The sequence below is a fragment of the Chrysemys picta genome, chromosome 2 (genome assembly GCF_011386835.1).
Source record: "Chrysemys picta bellii isolate R12L10 chromosome 2, ASM1138683v2, whole genome shotgun sequence".
Lineage (NCBI taxonomy): Eukaryota > Metazoa > Chordata > Testudines > Emydidae > Chrysemys > Chrysemys picta.
The window spans coordinates 250,850,444-250,866,589 of record NC_088792.1 but is presented as its reverse complement, the minus strand read 5'-3'; the positions used below and the strand labels follow the sequence as shown (position 1 = coordinate 250,866,589).

General features: G+C 40.8%; 1 protein-coding gene across 4 annotated transcripts in view; it reads right to left on the bottom strand.

Annotated features, from left to right (window-relative positions):
- The window catches only part of POP1 (POP1 homolog, ribonuclease P/MRP subunit), a 45,187-nt gene that overhangs the window by 15,584 nt on the left and 13,457 nt on the right, over window positions 1–16,146 (bottom strand). For all 4 annotated transcript variants that reach the window (XM_065582167.1, XM_042845077.2, XM_065582165.1 and 1 more), the window contains 8 exons: window positions 15,457–15,632; window positions 14,365–14,613; window positions 13,719–13,806; window positions 13,139–13,326; window positions 10,615–10,865; window positions 10,373–10,466; window positions 9,307–9,418; window positions 8,667–8,786 (listed from right to left, as the gene is read on the bottom strand). In XM_065582167.1, the coding sequence (XP_065438239.1) occupies window positions 8,667–8,786; window positions 9,307–9,418; window positions 10,373–10,466; window positions 10,615–10,865; window positions 13,139–13,326; window positions 13,719–13,806; window positions 14,365–14,613; window positions 15,457–15,632 (1,278 nt within the window). The remainder of the gene's footprint in view (window positions 1–8,666; window positions 8,787–9,306; window positions 9,419–10,372; window positions 10,467–10,614; window positions 10,866–13,138; window positions 13,327–13,718; window positions 13,807–14,364; window positions 14,614–15,456; window positions 15,633–16,146) is intronic.

The window sequence follows — 16,146 nt, the reverse complement described above, 5'->3', positions numbered from 1 at the left end:
TGACAAGTAAAGCAAGTGTTTCCTTACTGTTAAGGTGACACCAGGTGCCATTAATCAGCACAAATCAATATGACCACAATAGTCCCTAAACAAGGAAGGGTTTGTCAAATCCCAAAAGTTAAAATATCTGGCTACTAATATAAAGATCAGGACTTAGACACAGATTTGCTCTAACCTATGTGGTTCTAGGACTTGTATTAGACAATTATGGTTTATTTAGGATGCTATCTTATAGAAGGAGAAAATGCAGATGATCATGGGGCATTCGTAACTTTGACCTAGATTAAAAGATCACAGCTTTATACTCAGCATTGCAAAGTCCTGAAAGGAAAAGTGTTAACAAGTACTACATGCTCCAAATTGTGAATGTTGCTTTGGGAACACTCAAAGCACCTTTAGTGCAGGATGTTCCACAGTGGGGTTGGCTGAAAAGGGCTCACTGCTTCACCAGTAATAAAATTATAATAGCTTTGGGGCTTCTTTCATGGGTTTCTCCTGTTGAGATGGGCAGAAGCACATTTCTGTTGCCCACTGGTGTGAGGTAGGTATGGGCATTCAGCACTTCTTTTTTGGAATTTAATGTACTCACCCTGCACCCACCTACATCATATATCATTTGAAAGCTTATTTTATGTACATTTAGATGAGTTCTGATGTGGAGCTGTCCAGTGATGCCATAAGTCTGTAGACAAGGTGAAACAATGGTACCCAAAATAAGAAAGTTTCATTTTTTGCACAGTTCTAGAAACATTGCAAACATGACTATAACCACAGTTTTTACTGTTTAGTTAATTTCAACACCTTAATGTAGTGTTTATTGGTCAAAGTTATAAAACAACCATATACTAAAAGATTTATCATCTGTTTTCATGGGTATTTTTTTTCCAGAAATGATGAAGCTGTTTAGCATGTGGCAAAAATGGAAATATCAACATTTTTCAGTATACTAACATGAAATGTTTAAACAAGTCGGAAAATGCAAAGTGAGAAAGTACCTCACAAGTTTTAGTTATAATAGTTTTCAATTGAAATTTGCTGACCAGATTAGTCTCTCACTGAAGGTTTGCACCAGTAATAGTAGATTGCATGTGCACAGTTTGTACTGTATAGTGATGAGAATGTACATTAATTCCTAAGGTAGAGTTTCTCCATTTGTAAGCTTTTGTACATACAATGTAGCATCTAGTGCTTGGAAAAAGGTTTTAATTTGTAATTGCCTATAAATGCAGTACGAGCCTTTGAAATTATTCTAGAAACTAGCTTTTTAATTCAGTGACACGTATGCACAGGTCAGTATTAGTGTTAGAAATGACAATACACAGCTTCATGTTATGAATATGCAAAAGCCATGAGAAGAAGAGTGTCCTAACAAGAAGTAGTGAAGACAAAGTCCACAAACAAGTTCTTGCCTCTGAAATGAGGAGGAATGAAGGGCACGTTACAGCTCTTACCAACCAAAGCCATCAACAACAGGACAAACACATATGACCCTGAATCACAGCCAGAGGTCCTGTAGGTATGGTCCTGTTGAGCACTATGTACAGATGTACAAGAGTCTCTGCTGAAAATAGCAGTTGTTGGTGAAGAACAAATGGAGAGATTTGTGAGAGGTCTTCTAGATTCAGACGACACAGTTCTTCAGCCCAGTCAAGAAATCTAGCATCAAAACATTTGCTGACATGACCAAGACCATCAAATTTAAGTCTGGCAAGGGAGGGAAAATCAGAGCAGCTATCAGTCCAGAAACTGTTTTCTGCAGAGCCCTATTCTTAAGGAGAGGCAGACATTATGTCTCAATGGCAACTGTTCTTAGCCACCCAATAGGACCTGTTCCTATGTCCCTTTTCCATGATGATGGAACAATGAGAAGAACAGAGAAAGGTGAATTAGGGTATCAGCTGGAAGCTCAAGCTAAAAGAATTCATGAACTAAGAGCATGCAACAAAGACACGAAAGCGTACATCTGAAATGCCAGGGCTATCATACAAATGATGGCTGGAGACAAATTCCACACATTTGATGAACTGGCTGCTGAATAGCTGAGACAGGTCCTAAAAAGATCTGACAAAGCTAATTCTGTAATCCAAGTGATCGAAAGATATGATAACAATAACTCCATGAAAACCACCAAAAGACAGCGCTGGACAGGATCAAATGTTGGATGCAAGAAATACCAGATGATTGGTGCACGCATTGTGCATCCATGGAAAATGTTTCTAAACGTGGCATCAAACAGGCAGTCACTTATAAACACATGGTTCAAAATGCACCTGAGAGTGTAGGAGCACACCCAGCACAAACTTTCCATCTTGCTTGAGGTTTTTCCAATGATGAAGGAACAAAGTCCATCACCAGCAGAGGTGTTGAAGAAGCCTAAGGCTTGGACAGTACTCAAGAGAAAGTGGACACAAGGATGCTTCTACATGCTGTCAAGTATCAGAGGGGTAGCCGCGTTAGTCTGGATCTGTAAAAAGCAACAGAGAGTCCTGTGGCACCTTTAAGACTAAACAGATGTATTGGAGCATAAGCTTTCATCGGTGAATACACATACATCTGACAAAGTGGGTATGTATCTACATCTACATGCTGTATGTGTCAATATGACTTTTGGGTAATTTGGGATGTGTCTATACAACAAAGAAACTCCGCAGTTGCCAGCCGACTTGGGATCACGGGGCTACAGGCTCGGGCTGGAGCCCAAACTCTGGGACCCTCCCACCTTGCAGAGTCCCACAGCTCTGAAGTCTACACAGCAATGAAACAGCCCTGCAGCCCAAGCCTGAGTCAGTTAGTATGGACCAGCAGCAGGTGTCTAGTTGCTGTGTAGACATACCCTCTGTGTCAAAGGAACCCTAATAATTAGGTCACCTGATACAAATGTTTTAGTCCTTGCTGTTCACTACTTTCCAAAAATGGAACACAGAGATAACATGTGGATTGAAACAGGCACCATTATCAGCACAACTGAAGAGCACTGCTTCAGATCTGTGCATGCAATTTGTGATGCATACACTCCTGACTTCTGCAACATACTTCCTGCCGTACACACTAACAGGAGGTGACTATCATCCCTATTTGGTATTGAGCGGAAAGTGTGTGTTAAAATGCTATCAAAACAAAGTGAGTTTAGTGCTTCAGAGATCTTCCCAAACTGGGAGAGCACACCAGAAAAGCTGCAAATTTCTGAAGCAAGGAAGTTGGTACCAATGCTGTATGATCAGAGCATGAAGAAAGTAGACCCACAGAAACCTGAATTGCTTGCTCCTTAATTTAGCTACCAAAGAGGACAAATCACTGGCCAAACTCCCACCGTGTGAGGACAGTTTTGAAGAGCTGTCAAAAAAGCATCTTAGCAAACATTTGGATGTCTTTGCACGCAGGTAAACCAGATATTCTATCACCATGGATAGAAAAAAAAAAAAACGTGGATGATGAACTACTTTCTGTATGCAAGAGCTCAATGACATGTGAGCTTCTACAAGATCTTATAAGTGCCTATACTTGTACGGGTTGTTGCATAATCAACTGTGTCTGTAGTCAAAACAATCTTCCCTGCACAGAACTGGGTGCATGGCAAGGCAATGAAGATTGTGGTAGCTCACACACTTGACAGATCATAATGATGAATGAGAGGATAATGATAAGAAATGTTATCTGTGCTACTACATTTCAACAATAACCTGTACAACTGTATTAGATTTTATTTTACCCTTTAGATTGTTTTGAGGGTTTGAAGTCACAGAAATCCAATTTTATGTCTTGAAATAGAATAATTACATTAACAGAACTGATTGAAATATTTGCAAAGTGGTCATTTTAACATGTGTAATTGTTTATCCCCATTTCCGTGGTGATAGCACCTCTTAACAGCTACACATCATACTTCAGCTTAAAGAGGACATAATAAGTTTTCAAATGATGTATGACATGAATGTGTCGAGAGAGGGTACATTAAGTCAACCAAATTGGTGTCTGCTGCTCATCTAATATGCCCACAGAATGCTCCACTGAAGGGGACTTCAGATGTGGCAGCAATCATAGGACCACTGTAGATTGCCATTGGCATGCCACTATCTGCAAAGGCTTCTGTACAATTAATAGGGTGGGGAAGGGACAGTAATTCTTTTACAGTTTTGGCACATGCTTCTGTTTTCAGTGGGCTAAGGGGAATCTAAATGTTCATATAAATATGTGTTTTGTGACAAGTGAATTAGAGGTAGTGATGTTTTGCCTCCAATTCAAGCTGGGGGTAGAAAAGAGATTCAATGTTCCCACTTGGGGAGCTGGTAGAGAAAAAACTTGTTGCGTTAAAGATGCTGGGAGTCATCATCTTTTGCCATTGCTCCTCAGAAAGGCATTAAAGACAGACACAAACTTCAAAGTTGCTGGTTTGTCTCAAAGCTATGATTGCCATTATTTCTTTAAGTGGATTTTTTGGAATTACATTTTACCTATACATAATCCTAAATTACCTTTGAAAAAAGGTCGTAAACCCTTTGCTGGGGAACAAGTATGGAGCCCATTATTTAGGGTAATTTAAATTTACCATCAGACAGAGACCTGTTAGCAAATGCACTTTTTAGTGTCTGTATTTATCCACACCAATATGGCCTACCAGGTTAAAATATATTAAGGACTTTTTTTTTTTTTTAAATCAGTGTTATAGAGGGTGAACAAGTTATGAGTTTACCCTGTATAAGCTTTATTTGAGCTTATTGGAAGCTGGGCATCTGAGTGCTGGAGACAGGAGCACTTCTTAAGCTGTTTTCAGTTAAGCCTGCGGCTTTTGGGGGACTGTAGTGAAGCAGTGTGGCTCCCCGCCACCCCAGAGGGGGAAGAGCCCATCTGGAGGCTGGAGTGGGCGGAGCTAGGGAGCTCCGAGCCCGCCCCTCAGAGGGTCAGGCCGCAACCCGGAAGTATAAAAGCTCGCCCGCACAGCTTAGTCAGGCCCCTGCTGCCAGAGAGACCAGATGTCTCCAGCATAGCTCGTGACTAGGAAGACCCCACAGCCCAAGGCAGCCACCAGGACTGGCCGGGCCTGCCCTGCGCCCGCTATCCGGAGGAGCCGCCGGCCGGCCGATCAATCCCTGCCCTGACGAACCCATGGTCTTGGATCCCCCAGAGGCCGACACCAGAACCCAGATAGGCCCCGAGGGTGAGTGTGGAAGTAGCCCGGGGGCAGCCGACCCCAGTCTGGCTGCAGCACTGCCAGAGTCTGTCAGTGTGTTGCGGCCAGGATCCCCACTGACTAAGCAGCGGGCCTTCTGCTGCTGCTAGGGCCCCGGCTGGGATGCAGTGGAGTGGAAGGGCCTGTGTCTCCCCTGCCACCCACGTGTTGGGTGGCAGTCTCCCCCCCTCCCAGGCCTTTTGAAGCTTGGGCCTACTATTGTTGCTCAGCCCTGACTGAGGGTCTGAGCTTCTGACAGTCTTACTGCCGCCCTGAGCAGGGCCAGGCTTACCGTGTTCTTCCAGCTATAGCAGGAGCTGCCGAGGGAGACCCACAGCCTGACAAGTTTCCCCAGCTCACCGGTATGTAATGACCCAGTGTGGCTCCCACCACCCCGGAGAGGGTTGAGCCCCGGCAAACTCTTCTACAGGGACGTAGTTCAGACCTGGGTCTGTGTTTGTAGCAGGCTAGCGTGTCTGGCTCGAACCAGGCAGGGCACTGAAGTCCCAAGCTGCCAGGGAAAACAGGCTCAAAGGTAGTCTCAGCACATCAGTTGGCAGTTCCCAAGGGGTTTTCTGTGATCCAACCCATCACAGGGGGCTCAGAAGGTTAGTTAGTGGGATGGAAGGGTGGGACACAAGGTTAGAGGTAGAGCTGGTTGTAAGTTTGAGGGAATGTTTTTCTGTTGGAAAATGCTGATTTGTCAACATGGAGATGTTCCATGGGAAGGTGTCTATTTTGATAAATTTAGGGCACCAAACTGGCTGGCCTGGCTTCCTGCATGCCTGCTAGCAAGCCAACCAGCCAACCCGGAGCCGCTGGTGTGTGCTGCAATGATCTCAGCCTATAGAAGCAACTAAACATGTTTTTTCCTAGTAGTAGTAGTAATAGTAGTAGTAGTAGTAATAAATAGAAAGACAAGATCCAAGCCACAAGGAGAACACAAACTAACTTAAGTAGAACACAATTTGACAACATATGTTGTTTGTGTGCAAACAGAACATATAAAGAGGCTGTATTTTGATATAACTGGATTATGTTCTGTATTCTTTTCCATCACACATGTAACATTCTTATTTTGAACAATTATCAATTAAAGACTTCCGTGAAAGAGGTGGCGAGTCCAGCAACTATAATCCCAAACATATGTATTTTCTAAAAAGGAGTGAGTTAGTGGGAGGATTTGGATTGTCCACCTCTATTTCAATAAGAGGCCCAGTTCTTTATAAGGGAGGCCCACCATGGCAGGAAAAAAAAAATAGGTAGCAAGAGGTACCCATAGCTGCTGCAGAGAAAAGCTCTTCAGCATCTACAGGGTAGGGTTGGGATAGTAGTAATGGCCCCTACAGCTATCTTAGGGGTAAGGATCAACAGTTCCCTCCCTAACCCAATGTCTAGCCAACAACTGGTGGAGAGGCAGGAGGGATACCAGTGACTATTACTCCAGTCCTGAGTAACCCAGACAAGGGAGGAACAGAAATCTCTGGGGTTTCCCTTTCACAGCCACAACAGACAAGCCAACAGAGGCTGCAAACAGCTCCTCAGATCTGCCTGTCTATGGAGTGTGCCTGTCCCAGTCATTCAGGATGGGGAGCAGGAAAGCAACAACCATTTTCACTGCCTAGCATTGAATATTCCCCATTCCCTTCTTAGTGCTACTGGCAGGATTGCCACTGGCCTCTCTGCTCCTTGCTGGGATGACCTTTCTGTCTTCTCCCAAGAGAAGAGGGCTGTATCTGGCTACCTCCTCTGTTCCCGAGTCTACTCCCCTGTATTGGCATGGAATTGTTTGTGTGGCCATAGGGTGGGTAGTGAAATCCTTTGAGTGTGATCTGGGGGGGGGGGGGGGGGGGGAAATCAAGAGGGCTTACCAGATACAGACTACCTTCTCCTCAGCAGATAAAGGACAATCCCCAACAGGGGACAGAGGCCAACTGCATTAAGAAGTGGGTGGGAAGAATAATCAGGAGCAAGGAAAGCAACGTGTTTTCCTGACTTCTACGTGACCGTGGCTTTTTTGGGGAGAAACTGGCTCACCTACAAGGGAGGTGAAGAGGGCTAGGGAACTTTCTTCTGCCTCCTTTCCAATTTGTGGGGGCAGGAGGTGCTCCTTAACCCTTCACATTATGCTGGTCCCTGACTCTCCTTCCTGGGCAGGGAAGGGCTCTAGTTCTAGTCTCCCTTACCTTGTAACTGATGAACTTCTCTTCAGCAGTGGGATGGTGTCCCACTGCTCCTGCCATCTGGAGAGCACCCTCTCAGACATTGTAAGCAAGATGCAAGCCTTATTCCTGGTGACAGGCATGGTGGTGGGGGTGGCCACTCAGAACAACTAAATCCCTTGCCTTTCCAAACCCTTTTTTGTTAATTGATCCATATTGTGTTATAGCTGACTTGGTTTCACTTTTTTAAATATAGTAAGGGTCAGGGATACAGCAACATATTAAAAAGGGATGTGAATGAAAAAAAGGGTCGACAAAATGGTAAACGAGGTAGACTGTTCCAGGCACACGAGGTAGAAAGGAAGACTGATACAAAGGGGAAGCTTGTGGAATGAAGACAGCAGACATAGGTAGGAAGGGAGTTTTGTACAGCCCTGACAGGAACCAGATGAAGACTGAATTTTCCATGGAAGGTTTGTGGATGAAATGGGTAACAGTCTAAGCGACAGGAAGGGAAGATTGTTTTAGCAATATTCTGGAGGAAGTCCATCAAAGAAAAGATTTCCAAGCCTCTGGGGCCTTATAGTTTTCCTATTCTCTGCTATTAGCTAGCTTACTGCTATGTTCCCCTAAGTGGACAGAACCACCATGGCAATATTTTATTATTCCTTAACTCAACATGCCTACATATTACTAAACTTATATAGTTCCCATTGTATGCAACTGCTTTCATTTTGAGATACTCAGATTAGTCTATACTGGACTACTGTGACATCATTTTAATAAACTTGTGAAGACAGATACGTTAGATTATAAAGTGTGCTTTGTGTTTTTCCTGTCTGACTTAATTAGTTCCCTTTTCTCAAGTAATAAGCTTTTGCAGTTGAGTTTTAACCTCCAGCAGACAGGGAGTTTAAAGTGGAAACACTAGATCTTTTCTTGTACAGATACAAGCAGTGCCACTATGATCAAAGCAGAACAGAAACTTGCAGCATTACACCTTAACTTTTAGCACCTGGTTGGCCTTGCCAGGATTCGAACCTGGATCATCTGTATGGTTAGACAGAGGCTTCCATAGAGCACAAGACCAGCTTTGGTGCAAGTCCCTTCCTTACAATTGCTATCCTTAAAGCTAAATAGTTTTCAAGCAGTTTCTGTTCTCACATGCAGCAAAAAAAAAAAAAGTGTTTGGAATTTGAGTGTCATCAGGAAACAATGACAACATGCAATACACAGAAGGGTAGACTAAGTGGAAATAACAGAAAGTGCAGGGGATAAATTGGATCTCATACCCTATTTTGTTTTATTAGGGTAACAATATGAATTAAACTCTTTACCTTGATATTTTTCTGGATTTGGCATGGCTTTTGACCTCTTTTTTGGCAAATTCACTCGAGGATCCCCAACAGTCAGGCCCAGTATTGTACCTGCCGCAATTTCTGATGGAGAGCTTATGCCTTTAAAATACACAAATGCATGTCACCGTGAAACAGACATTACCAACAGGAAAAAACAATGAACTGAAACAGTCTTCTCTGTATTCTTTACTGGATATATTTTTGCCTTGGGATCGGATACCTTTGCAAGCCTGAGAGGCAACATACAGTTTAATATATATTTTTGAAGAATCACTAATAGTTTAATAGACACCCAGTATTGTGGATAGACAACAGTAGCAATGTTAGTTAAGGTTACATCAAGATTTGCACTTAGTGCAGAATTGAAGTAACTGTTTCACACTATAATGACCGAATTTATTCTCCAATTTTGGCACAGTAACTCTAGAGGACAACTGAATTTTCCATGTGCTTTTTTTTAAAAAACATACAAAATGTCAATCAACTTTTTCAGAGGAAATAAAAGGCACGAGACTTTTCTACAGAGTTAGAAGTGTTAGTTGTATACCATGTCAGTTACTAAACTGTATCATAGTTTGAAGATTTCTATGTTTCCTTCCTCAAATCCCCTACTACATACCTTGCAACAACTCGAAGATGGCTTCTTGACGTTGATGAAGAGACACCTTCTCAGAATTCTTGCAGTTTTCTACCCACCAGTTGTTAAGTTCTGTTTCTGCATCTGCCATCTCCTGGAAAACAATGATTTCCTGTGAGGGACGCTAAGTGGCCCCTGAAGTGTTTTGTAGATCCAAATGCCGACTTAATTTTCTATGGCGTTTGTATGTATATGTACATCAGATAATTGTCACAAAACATGCTTTTCCTCCTCCTCAAATTTTGAATGGAAACTCCATTTTTACTGATATCTAAACTGGAAACTGGAGTTTAATTCCTATAATACTGCATTTTCCAGTCTTCTTTCAGCAAAAAAACAGCCAGTTTAATTCTTTGACCCAAAACTGAAGAATCAGTAACAGTCTACAGTGTTTCTCAAACGTTTTTAGGTTGGTGACCCGTTATTCATGTCAGAGATTTGTGACCCCCCCTTTATGTTTACTATAAAAAAAAAGTATGTTAAAAATAAGAGAAAAACAATAAGCCTGTTTGTGTGTTTCAAGAAAATACTTGACCTTAAAGGGTAAGGGTGTGCATGAAAACATTTTTTGCTTTAGATTCTAACAAATTTTCAATGGCTCGCAACCCCTTTGATTGCCTTTCATGACATCCTCTAGGGGTGGTAACCTGCTGGTTGAGAAACACTAGTCTACAGTATGACAGAGTGAACCTCGAATCTGCCTGGCCAGCTTATGAATGTAATACACGACTATTCTCAAAACTTGAGTGCTTGCTCCACAGCAACGCAGTTTTGTTTGGCTTTATTTTTTTACTCTTGATTTCTTCAGGAGCCCCCAAATAAGATACTTGAATGGAAAGTATGCTTTAGTCAAATACTATCCCTGTCTTGAGCCCAATAACTTGTAACTGGATGAAATGTAATGACCTGTGATAGGAAGGAGAAGGTCAGGCTAGATAATCTAATGGTCCCTTCTGGTCTTAAAAAGTCTAAGTATGAATTACTGGTATTACTATTCTAGTGGTATAGCTTGTGCATCACAAGACGTGTAAATTGCTGATTTCCTTACAGTTTGAATAGAAGCAGTTTTCAGTGCTTCTGTAAGGACACAGTGCGAGAGCGGGCCAATCAACCGATATCGGAGAATCTCCATGGTCAAATCACTGAAAAAGATAAAAATTCAGAAGTGAAACTTTAAGTGTTCGTTCATGCAGTTTGTATGAATAGCACATTAGTCAACAGGATTTTAAATCAGAGATTCTAGCTAATTTCAAGTTCTATGGTTAATAATTTCTGGTACTACGAATGTACCTGATCACAACGCCAGTAGTCTGTGATGTCCAGCAGTATGACTGAAGTGGAACTCTGGTTCCATCACCAATGATTTTTTTCACTGGCACAGCTTTTTCTCCTTCATTGTCTTCCCTCTTCCTTTTCTTGCCAACAATCATAGCTACATCTGTTTGTTTTTCTTCTTGAAGCAATGTGACAATTGGTTCAGGGGAACAGGTTTCTACAGGCTCTGAACACTGAAAGACTGTTTTTAGCTCAGTCAGTATGTCCTAAGGAAAAAAATAATATTGGAGTTTGCATTAGCAAAATTAGCAATTTATTTGTAAGATACAAATCTAAGATACAGTTTTATAATTATGTTGTGCTGCTTTACCTTCCTTATAAGGGCTATATTCACCTCACTGCCATTTTACATGTCCAAATCCCAGAATCAGGCCCCACTGGAATTCATAAAGCCCCTGCTCAGCTGCCCTCAAACCCTGTAGGCACTTAAACTCACTTGGCGCTGCCTAAATTTTTGCAGTGAAAGTTCCCCGGGTACCTATGTTTCTGCCTCCGAGCACGTGCACTGCATGGCCACACCAGGTGTCCAGATACCTAAGCTTCAGAGCAATGCACAAACTGAGAGAAGACAGGTGTTCTTCCACCTAACTTGCCTGCGGGGCCTGATCTGGAAGCATGTTCAGACCTCAACTACTGGATCAGGCTGCTGTAGAGAAGCATACATAAAATGCTGGGTTGGGGTAAGAATGAAGAAAACCTCCATCATAATGTTTAGCCCAGTGGTTAGGGTACCGATGTGAGATCCCTGGTTCAAGTCTCCTCTCCACCAGTGGGGGGAAAAAGGGACCTGAACTGGGATTGGCCACCATTAAGGTAAGCGCTTTAGCCACTGGGCTTTGCAACAGTCTGAAGTGGGACTCCCTGTCTCTTGTTGAAGCTGTTCCAGTCTGGATAAATAAATGAATTGCTCTTTCCTCTCCACCCGCCCCCCAGTAAGCATGAGAACAACTCTATAGTCTGGTGGCTAGAACACTCCTTTGAAAGGTGAAAGGATCAGGATCCAGTCCCTCTGCTCCAATGACTTTTTGGACAAAGAATGTGTGCTAATTACAGAATTTTAGGTTAGGTAGTTAAATGCCAGACCACAAAAATCTACAATAAAGATGTTCCTAGCTCAGCTTGTTACAGGAGGAGAAAAACCGTCTTCAAGCATACAATTAACCATTGCATTAGGAGACACTGCAACAAGCCAGAAGGAATAGAGAAAATAATTCTAGTAAGAACTTAGTTTTTGTGCAAGATCAGCAACATTTATAATTCGTAATAATAGGGTAGTAATTATAGGGTTTTCAGGACCTGAGTCAAATGCTTAATTGATATTTAAAGTCAATTTAATTAAGGTTGTTTTTAAGCCTCATTGCCACTTAAAAAAAACCAAACACAAAACAACAAAAAACAACTTTGTTTTATGGCTTTTGTTCAACAGCAAACACATCTACAAAGTTAATTAATGTATTGTACTTCCCTAAAGTACTACACAATATGAAAATTGAGATTACAGTGTAAATTATTTTAACTCCTTGGTTTGACTAATACAAATTACAATTGATTAACTAAAAAGAGAACAACTTGAGATCAACAATTGGTAAAATCATTGCATGAACACAGTCAGCAATCAAATCACACATTAACATAACACCAATGATTAAATAGCTTATTTATAGTCTCTATGTAGTTTACATTTTCCTTTCTGGAAACAATGGGAAGTTTAGAATATTTATGTACCCAAGATTACCACAGATCATTAGAGGTTAGATTTGCATTGAACCTGTACTAGGGGCTTATGCACACATGCTATTATATATCTCACACACACACACACCTCCCCAGCAATCCTTATCCACAGGACCTCCCCAACAATCTTCTGATTTGAATCAGGGGAACAGAAGTTTCACACCCCCAACCGCATTGTCCAATCCTGGTCAAGTGAGGTCAGTCTGACCTTTGGTCCATTCTTGCAGCCCTCCTTCCTTGGGTACTGGTTCTTTGTCACAACCACAAGTTCAGATGCTTTTCCAACAGGAAATGGCTACACCACCAAAACGATTCTGACTCCCTTAATTTAAGTCAACAGCTAGGGTTGGCCATTAGGGCCTGGCCATTTCCCTGCACATGACTTATGATCCATTGTTCCCTACCCATACACACATCTCATGATTATACTTTCTCAAGACCTGAGACCTCATGACCACAGTAAGAAATTATAGAACTGTCATCCTGTCTGGGAAACTCTGGGAAAAGTTTATTTCACTATCAAAGCTCAAAGCCCAAGCTGCTTCAAAAGCTACTTATTAAATCCCATTAATTGTTTTACTTTTTCTTTGTGTGCCCATATACCACATCCAGCTTTCCCAAATGTTACTGCATTTCAGATTTCCCCAAGAGAAGATTTCAGAGAGATAAAAAGCATGAAGTTCAACTATGAAGGGAAAAAAAAAAAAAAAAAAAAAAACACCAAACAAACAAACACCAGATATACCTGCTTAAGGGATGGATGTGTCCAGATCCACAGCTGTCTAGTTTCAGAAGTAATACCAGACCCATCCTTGGGTTTCCAAATGAAAGTAATAGGACCAAGCAAATCTTCAGGGTAGCGATCTGCACGGTAAAGGACCAGAGAGCCCTGGAGCCTTCCAGACAGACAAGGCACAGCTGCAAAAGTTGGTCCTGGAGAAAAACATATGCACATAAAAACAAAACAAAACCCACACAAAACATCGTCTATTTCAAAACCTTTCTACAAATGGACCACCAGCAAGAAGCTGCAACCCAGAAGGCCTGATCCTGATGTAAAAAGACATAAAAACTCTCCCAACTGACAGCTGAGATTCTAACAAGACTCTTATAAGCTATCCCAGCTCTAGTACTCACTACTTTCCTCCAGTCATCTCCACAGAATGATTTTTCAAATACTTAATATAACCAGAGCTCTGTAGTAGCTTTGTAACAAGGATTCAGTTTATACTGTATTTTTATTGTACTGCATTTTTCTGCACCATGAGTCAAATTTTAGTCTCTATAAGCCTAGTTTAATTTAAAAATATTTATGGAAGTTTTACCTGTATCTATACTACACATCCGAGCAAGCACCTTCAGCAGCTCTTCCTCTTTTCCATTCAGCTCCAGGCAACAGTAATATGATAAATCCTGAAATAACAGAAGATACTGAAGTTAGAATAGGTTTAAAAACAAACTCTGATAAGGAGATGCTACATAGATAACTTTCAAGACTTTGATCAGACACAAGAGCTTAAATAATTAACATTAAAGTCAAAGACACATAGTAATTTGAATTTTGCTTATTCTGTATTGTTTATTTAAAAGAAAAGGTTTGACATCCTTTGCTAAATTGCCAGTTTTAATTCCGCAAGCATTTCTTATGTAAGGCCCAAATGGTCTGAGGTTAGACCAACAGAGGAAACAAATTCCGTGACAATGTTTGCCATTGAGAACACCCTGTTTGAGACGCTATCCTAGGGATTAGTTTCCTAGCTTTTATAGTGACATAAAGTCTGTTTGCCTCATTCTCTTTCCCACCAATCATTCTCCACCTCACAGACATTTTGTAACATCAAATATTAATAGCTAGTAAATCATTATACATGCTTCCCTACAAGAGTGCTCTAGTCAGAGATATATTATAATTTAAAGGTAAACTGCTTAATCATCTTGGCAAGGTAAGTGAAACTGTTGCAATCATGATACCTGAAGAAGGCAGTGTTTTGTCATGGCTCGGTAGCAAGCCCTATAGCTCTTAGTTGTGGGTCTGTCTCCTAAGCAATATCCCCATTTCTTCACCATATGAAATCTCTTTGCATGCCAAATATGTGTTTCCAACCAAATATTCTTCTTCTGCCTGCGATTAAACTCCACCACCAGGTTTACGTGACGCCTTCGAGCTTTTCGGCACTTGTTCTTTGAATGCTCTTTTTTCTGATGCACAGCTTTCTCTGCCTATGTTTTCAGGAGAATGGAGGATATTTTCAGTGGCAAGCTTGAAAGCACAAGTTTCTATAGAAGAGAATGGCTGTTCTAGATTAGAGGACATTGAACACTGCTAACACATTTATAGCTTAAACATATGGTATATAATAAAATTTATTGCTCATCATTAAGATTTTTTTAATTTTGGGGAGAGAAATCTCATTTTACACACTTACAAAAAACCAAAGCCTGCTAGTCTTCACCCAAGAACATTGAGGTTAAAAGTTAATTTTAGAATTTTATCGGGGGAGGGGGAGGTGAGTTTGATTGCCTATTGTCCAAATTTCTGCACAAAAATTCAAATATACTGCACATTGATAACTAATATACAGAAAGACCGAGGGTGTTGAAAATCAGTCTTCAAGTGCACCAGAGTTGAATAGAGAGTCCTGCACTATTCATGACTGTGTATTTAATACAACATAATAAATTAGTATGAACATTTATATTTTGGAAAAAATTACTTGAAATTATATTCAGAGTTCAGAATCTTTGCAGTGACAAGATCTTTTGATTTCAGAACCAGCCATTTTATCAAATACAGATTTGTTTAAAGAAATAATTAATTGCTTTAAAGCAATTGTTGAGGGCTACCGTGCATTTCACTGCCAGTTAGTCAGTCACCCTTACATTACACAGAATACACATTAGGAATACTAGGCTTGGCAATGGTAGTAACAATAAATTTGAGGAACCATGCACACACTAAGAGCAGGAAGGGAAAAAACAGACAAAACGTTATTTAAAATTAACCGAACGATGGTTTGTAGACCAGTCATATTTAGAAACCAAATGCTGTAAATGACCTTGTACCTCTTTTCTGGCAATCTCACGGAGCCGTCTAGGTAGGCGCTTAATATTGTGACTCATGGCTCGTCTTCGCATGTGCCTAGGCAGAGTCTGAAAAACCAACGAATTGGAAGACTTCTGTGTAACTGCCTTCAACATAGCATTGATTTCAGCAGCACGGGCTTGAGCAAAGGTAGATGCTGAAATGAAAAAACAAAACAAAACAAAACATGCAGAGGTGCTATAATGGAAACAGAATTAAATGAGAGGCTCACCTTTTGCTTATTTTGTTTTGTAACACATGCAGATACCAAAGTTTTGCATAATAAAGTTTGCACTTTTAAAATTGTGTAACTATGGAATTTTAGTATATTGTTGCCATAACTCCCTAATGACTCTTACAATATTAACTTTTGTTTTGTTTAGTAAACTACTCAAATAGTTGTACCCTATTACTGAAATAGTTTATTTCAGTATTTTGATGTTCTCAGCAGAAACCAAAACAGTCATGCAGCACATGATTCTAAAAGCCTTCCTGAATATTTTCCTTAGATCACATTTAATTTAACTGAAAATAGAATTTATATAATTTGTTTTGAGTGTTCAGAGCCAAAAAAAAAAAAAAAAAAAAAAACTGGCGGTGGAGATAGCCAAAAGGGCAGCAATTATGGTATTGAAGAATGTTTAAAAATTCATTGACAACAATCATGCGTG